We start from the raw sequence: 6,802 nt of genomic DNA, 5'->3' as shown, positions 1-6,802 counted from the left end.
CGTGGGGCCCCGGCGGCGCAGCGTCGGGTACATCTACAGGTAACGGAGCGCGCCGCCCCTTCCATCGCGGCCGGCCGGAGGCCCCGGCGCTGTGACGACCCTCCCCAGCCGCTCATCCCCCGCCTGGGGTCCTTCCCTCCCGAGCCGCCCCCTCCCCTCCGTCGCCCGGACCCTTTCGGACTCGTCTTCTCAACCCCTCTCCATATCCTGCCCTGGGCCCCTCTGTCCGACACCCCCCATTCCCTCAGCCCTGGGGCTCTGTCCTCCTCCCCCTCGCGGCCTTCCAGGCCCCCCTTGGCTCTTCTCCCAAGACCTTCCCCGGCCAGGCCCTGCGGACCCCGCCTCTGGGTTTGAAGCCCACTCCCCTCCCTGTGGTCCTGGCGCCCACACGGTGGGGCCCTCCCGGGGAGCTCCGGGGCCTTCCGCCAGGACAGCCCGTAGCCCCACCGCTCTCCCGGAGTTGGCGAGTCCCCCATTCATAGCCCTCTGCCATTCACAGACAGCCCCTCCATCGCACACGCAGCGGGGCCTCCCCTCCCCTCCCCTCCCCTCCTCCCCTCCCCTTTTTCCGCTGCGTGTCACTGTGCGACTGTGCGTGTGTCAGTGAGGCTGTGTCAGTGTGCGTGTGCGCGGGCGCGCGCGTGTGTGTGTGTGTGAATGGGAGGCAAGAGGGATGGAGGGATGGTGGGCTCCTAGTTCACCCCCCGGCTGTGTCCGTCTGTGTGTCCCTGTGTGACGGCGTCTGTCTCTGTGTGTGACTTGGAGCGATATCGAGGCTGTCTGGGGACTGAACATGCGTGCGTGTGCGTGTGCGCGTGTGTGTGTGTGATGGAGTGGGTCTGTCCCAGGGACTGCGGCTATTTCCCAACACCCACCCTCCCAGGGCTGGCCCGCCCTCCCCCAGCTCCTCTGCACTGACCCCTCCTGTGTCCCTGTGCCCAGGTGCCCCTCTCCCTGTTGGGGCCTCTGCCCGTGGGGCGCTGAGCGCTGGCTCTGCCCTCCCCTGCACGGGCACGTGTGAGAGCTGCTGAGCTCCTGCATGGGGACTTGCATGTGCTGTGTGCCACTTCTCAGCATGGGGAGGGGCTGGCTTCCCTGCAGGGTCCTCTGGGCAGCCATGGGGGCCATGGAGATGGGCACGGGGTGGGGGCCAAGTAGCTGAGGGGTGCCTGTACCGCCGCAGGCTCTGGGCCGCGGGGTCCCGGGTGTGCGAGGGGACCTTCGGGGGGGCGGGGCGGGGAAGCGGACCGACCGCAGTCTCTGCGTGTGTGGGACCCGCTGATCGGTGATCTGAGGGCTGGCGCTGGGCTCCAGAGGGCTAGCAGTGCCGAGCATGAATGGGGTGCTGTGCGGGTAGCGGATGCTGGGGGGCGGGGCTGCAGGGTCTGGAAGGAGGTGGAGGAATGAGAGTGGGAGGCGCAGAGTCGGGGTACTGAAGTGGGGGGAAGGGCAGAGCCAGCTGCCCTGGGGTGCGTGGAGGAGCAATGGGGTGAGGAGGGAAGGCAGGGAATGGGGAGGACTTGGCGGTGGGGGCTTGGGCAGCTCCGAGAGCCCCGGAAGAGGGTGCCAGGGATGCCGATGAAGTGCAGCCGCATGGGAGAGGAGCACCAGCCTGTGCCACGCGTTGACCGGAGACCGGAGGGCGGCAGAGTGGGGAGGGGTCTCCACGGGTGAGCTAGGAGCAACTGGGGAATCTGAAAGCAACCTAGGGGGCTCCGGGGACACAGGAGAGCCATGCAGGGAGGCATGAGCAGATGGGAGAGGGATGAGGCCAGAGGAGGGAGAGAGGTGGGATGAGAGGACGAGAAGGTCACTGAAGACTGAGGAGGACACCTTGGGGACAGGGGCGAGGGTGCAGGGCCAGATGGGCGGTGGAGGGTTTGCAGAGTGGAGGGCTGAGGGGCGTGGGCTAGCCCACGTGGAGCTTCAGACAGCAGTGCAGAGGGGAGGGCGCACACGGAGGAGGGGAGGCCGTGCAGGGGGAAGGCATACAGCGAGGAGCGGAGACTGTGCAGAGTTGCCAAAGCTGTGGGGCTGAGGCTGCTGGGGAAGCCAGGGAAGGGGAGAAGAAGGAGAAACACCTATGGCCGTGGAAAGCCATGAGCCAGCCTTGGGAGTGGGGAGGAGAGAGGAGCAGGTGGGGTGGGGGTGACAAGGAGGCACAGAGGAGGTGCTGTGGTATGGACACTATTCAGGTGTACGGTTGCTTCTTGGGAAATCCGACTTTGGCTTTGGTGTGATCTCGAGCAAGTGTATTTCTCTGTGCCTCAGTTTCCGCACCCGTAAGATGGGAACGACAGAAGCCAGCCCTCGCGGGGCTGGGAGGGTTGAGAGGATAAACAAACGGGACATGCCCAGGACCGTGTCTGGCGTTCAGCAATGGTTCAGTAAGCACTGGTCATCGTGGTGTTGACCTGGGGGGCCAACCCAGGATAAAGTTCAGGTGCCGGAGGGGCAGTCTCTTGGTGAATTCGGGGTGGCCTACAGTGCCTGAGGTGTGTGGGTGCTGTGGAGTGGAGGGCGTTACTGCTGCGGTTACCCAGGTATGCGCCTGGGTCTGGTTGAGGAGTCACAGTCTGTGTGACCTCTGGCTAGATGTTTGGGCTCTCTGTGCCCTGTCCCCTCACCCGCAGTGGGGAATGAGGACACCCACTCAGCCGCTGGCTGTGTGGACACAGTCGAACTCTGCCTATGAAGGGCTTAGCGTACGTAGACACGGGGCTTCAGCGGTTTTGCCGGAGGGCAGGGTACTTGGACAAGGTTCGTACAGGTGCGAGGCTGCTGTGAGGGTGGAAGGTTCTAGGGGCAGGGGAAAGATGGGGGGCAGTGGAGCATGCATTGTGAAGGCCTGAGAAATAGGGGAGCTGCAGGGCAGTGCTGGCTGCTGGGAACCCGAGGCCTGGGGGTAGGTGGGACGGGCAAGGGCATGAGGACTCAGAGGAGGTTGTCAGGGTTCGCCACAGGGACGCAGCTGGGACCTCTGAACCAGTTTCCACCGACCCTGCCCACTCCTCGGTCCGGCCTTCTCAACCTCCAGCCCCTCTTCCCCTCAACCCCCTCGTTCAGCCCTTTCAACTCCCTTTCTCTGCCAACACCTAGTCCATCCAGCCACGAGGCCACAGCCCCAGGCTGACCGCAACCAGGGGGAGGAGGAGGGCCCGGATAAACGCTGAGCAAGGGCCCTGGACCTGCACATGTGCTCCGTAAGGAGCAGGGCAGGAGCGAGTACACGCGAGGTGGGGAGCGCTGTCACCCGGTACAGGCATGGCTTCTGCAGTGGGAGTCGTGGAGGGCACGGGAGTACCAGGGGCGCTGGGGGGCGGTGCTGAGACGCAGCAGGAGCAGATCAGGTAGTATTGGCGTGTGCCGGGACTGTGCAGGGGGCGTGTTATGGGGATATACTGAGATCAGAGTGAGGGGGAGTTATTATTGGAGCGTACTGGGACGTGCGGGGTGTCGCTGAGATATACCGGCGCATTCACAGAGGGCTGTTCCGCTGAATCCGGGGGGTAGGTAATTGGGGAGCTCGCTGGGTTATTATCGGAGTGTGTTAGGGCCGTGTGAGTACTACAGGGACTTGCCGAGGGGGCCTGGGTATGGTTGGCCTACTCTGGGATGGAGGGGCAGCGAGGAAGGAGGGGCTACAGGTCTGCACAGGCCAGGCTTTTGATGTCAGAGGATACTGCGGCCCAGCACGACATCCGATCCGTGCAGTCTGGGGCACCTGCCTCCGGGGTGTCCTGAAGGAAGTGGGGTCGGAGCCAGGGGGCTGCAGATTCTTGTGGTAGACCAGAGCACGGGGCCTCCGGAATAGATTGGACGCGTGTTCCCCAGGTGTATGATGGTGATGTCAGGAATCCAGGGCTGTTGTTGGATTTTGGTTTATTCATTTGCCTTTTTTGCAGCTATTGTTTGAGGCGGGGCAGGTGTTAAGATAAGTGACATGTCTTTGAGATCCGCTGACTTTTACTAGGCATTTGGCATCACCCCAGAGGGGGTGGGTGGCTTTACTAGGTGGGTAGTTTGCCTTTTACGGGAATACCCCGACTGCCTGCTGGGCGTACCCATGCCGTCTGAGCTGGGCACGGGCGCGGGCTTGGGAGACGGTGCTGTTCCTATCAGCGCCGTCCAGCGTGGCAGCCGCTAGCTACGTGTGGCTATGGGGCACTTTGAAAAGTGGCCACTGGGACTGAGGAACTGGATGTTCACATTTGGTTCGATTAACTTTCGTAAAAACAGCTGCGCGCGGTGAGCAGCCACCATCTTGGGCGGTGCGGACTAAGCGATGTTGCAGGGGCCCCAGGAGGTGAGGCTGACATAGAGTAACGGAAGGCGTTCTGGGGTCACCCAGGGCCACGCGTCCTCTCCCCTCACCGCCTCGATCTGAGGACACCAAAGGCCCCCAATGGGCACAGGCAGGGCCACGCGGTGCGCTCACCACCACTCCTTACTGCCGCACTCTCCGCAGCCCCAGCGGCTAGGGTCTGTGGTCGGCCCCACTTTACAGGAGGAAACTGAGGCACACAAGGTTGGAGCCCCGGGCTCAAGGTCACAGGCAGGAAGTGGCCCGCAGGGCAGAGTGGCTAGGAGGCTGCGGTAACCTGGAGGCCTAGGCCCCAGCCCTGGCACTGCACCTCGCCGGTGGTGGGCTGGGGACTGCTGGCTGAATGGAGGGTGGATGGATGCCGATGGATGAATGAGGGAAGAGTGAGTGGGAGGGAGAGCACGGAGGCTCCGAGGGGGAGGCCTGCCAGGGCTGCCGTGAGCACAGGCACATCGCGTGGGTGGGACATCCTCAGAGCCGTGAATGGGCCTGGGGCAGGGGCTGGGGCCCTGGGGTGCCGGCTGGGCCCGGCTGTGTGTCTCATGATCCCTCTCCACCCCCCACCCCCATCCCTCCTGCCTTCCTGCCAGCGATTACATCATTAAGGAGAAGACAGTTTTGCTGCAGAAGAAGGACAGCGAGGGGTTTGGGTTTGTGCTCCGGGGGGCCAAGGGTGAGTGCCAGCCGGGGAGGGGCTGGGCCAGACCAAGGGCTCTCTGACCTGGGGGGGAGATGGAAAGGGCAGAGGACCCCAGCCCACCTGCCACCCTAACCCAACACCCCCTTCCCCACCCTGGGGTGCTGGTCCCTCAGCTACGGTGAGGCCTCCGTGACTTGGGTCTGAGCCCCCTCCCCTGCTCGGCCTCTCCACCCCCTCCCCTCCGACCCCGCCGGCTCCTCCCCGTCTGCAGCGCAGACCCCCATCGAGGAGTTCACCCCCACCCCAGCCTTCCCGGCGCTGCAGTACCTCGAGTCGGTGGACGAGGGTGGCGTGGCGTGGCGAGCTGGACTGCGAATGGGAGACTTCCTCATCGAGGTGAGCCCTGGCCCCCTCTCTTTCCTGGGGCCTTGGTGACAAATCTCTATGTCTCTCATGGTCCATGCCAGGACCTGGTCACCCACTCCAGACCAGCCTTTGGTGCCAAGCCACCCAGCCCTGTTCCCAGGCCTGCCAGCCTCTGCTTCCTTGACAATTTCTTCTAAAAACCCTCTGAAGCGTCTCAGAGGAGGGCGCAGACCTGCTCCCCACACACATGGACACGCACAACACTGGGGCCCCGGGAGGCCCCAGACCAGGGCAGAGGCCGGGAGTGGGAGGGCATCTTGTGAGGGTTGAGGGAGGGGGACGTGGTGCAGAGGGTCACTGTGCTGGGGACTCAAGCCGGATGTGCCTCCGTCCCTGCCAGCTCGGGGTCACTGGGTGTCTGTGTGCAGGTGAACGGGCAGAACGTGGTGAAGGTGGGCCACCGCCAGGTCGTGAACATGATCCGCCAAGGGGGCAACACGCTGATGGTCAAGGTGGTGATGGTCACCAGGCACCCGGACATGGACGAGGCCGTCCACAAGAAAGGTGCTCCTCCACCCACCCTGGTGGCCAGGCCGGGCACCCCCTGCCCCACACAGCGACCCGCAGGAGCCCTGAGGGCAGGCCTCCTCTGTCTCCCCTGCCCCGAGACTGCTCCTTCACGACCCTTCTGGGAGAAACCGAGGCCGGGAAGGCTCAGCACCCTGGTGGCAGCTGTCCCTGAGCTCGGAAGCCCCCCGGATGCTGACTCCTGCCCCCCTCACCTTTTCAGCACCCCAGCAGGCTAAGCGGCTCCCACCCCCAGCCATCTCCCTGCGTTCCAAGTCTATGACCTCAGAGCTGGAGGAGATGGGTGAGCCCACAGAGGGGCTGGGGAGGGCGAGGGGCAGGGGCTGGGCCACCCCTCGAGTTTGTTAGTGTCGTTAGTGACCAGGGGTCCTCGTCCTCATCCTGTGCCCCCTCCGTGGGTCGGACTCTCGGCCTTCGTGTGTGTCTCTGGGAAGGGGTGTCTGAGAGACGGCTTTGGTCTGTCCAAGTCTTGTACCTGTTTCTCTGTCGGGTCTTGGGTCTGTATGTGACCCTCTCCGTGACCGCTGTTTTCTTTCTTCTGGCCCCCGCGACCGGTCCCACGTCCCCCCCCAGCCGCGCCCTCCACCTCTCCCCCACACTAACTCCCCAGGGCCCAGGACAGGAAAGCGAGCCCCTTCCTCCAGGCAGGCCCAGTGGACCTGGGGGGTCCAGTTCCTCCCCCCCACACAGGGGACAGGTCAGACAGCTGACCGCCCCTCCGCGGGCCCCGCGGGAGGCGGGCTTTCCAGAGAGGGGGCCCCTCACCTCCTGCCGTCCTAACTCTTGGCTCCTCTACTGCCTCTCCCCCGGGCTAGTCTCCCCCTGGAAGAAGAAGAGTGGTGAGTGGGCACAGGACTGGCGGGAGGGCCCCGTCTCCCGACCCC

The 6,802-nt window shown here is 64.5% G+C and overlaps 1 protein-coding gene across 1 annotated transcript in view; it reads left to right on the top strand.

The window, feature by feature from the left end:
* SHANK1 (SH3 and multiple ankyrin repeat domains 1) overlaps nucleotides 1–6,802 on the top strand; it is a 57,085-nt gene that overhangs the window by 24,517 nt on the left and 25,766 nt on the right. The window contains 5 exon segments of the mRNA XM_006144690.1: nucleotides 4,915–4,997; nucleotides 5,236–5,360; nucleotides 5,759–5,894; nucleotides 6,121–6,201; nucleotides 6,734–6,757. Coding sequence (XP_006144752.1) covers nucleotides 4,915–4,997; nucleotides 5,236–5,360; nucleotides 5,759–5,894; nucleotides 6,121–6,201; nucleotides 6,734–6,757 — 449 coding nt within the window.

Source organism: Tupaia chinensis, unplaced genomic scaffold (genome assembly GCF_000334495.1).
Source record: "Tupaia chinensis unplaced genomic scaffold, TupChi_1.0 Scaffold000129_1, whole genome shotgun sequence".
NCBI lineage: Eukaryota > Metazoa > Chordata > Mammalia > Scandentia > Tupaiidae > Tupaia > Tupaia belangeri.
Note: the sequence above shows the minus strand (reverse complement) of the source record. Positions and strands in the feature narration are given on the sequence as shown.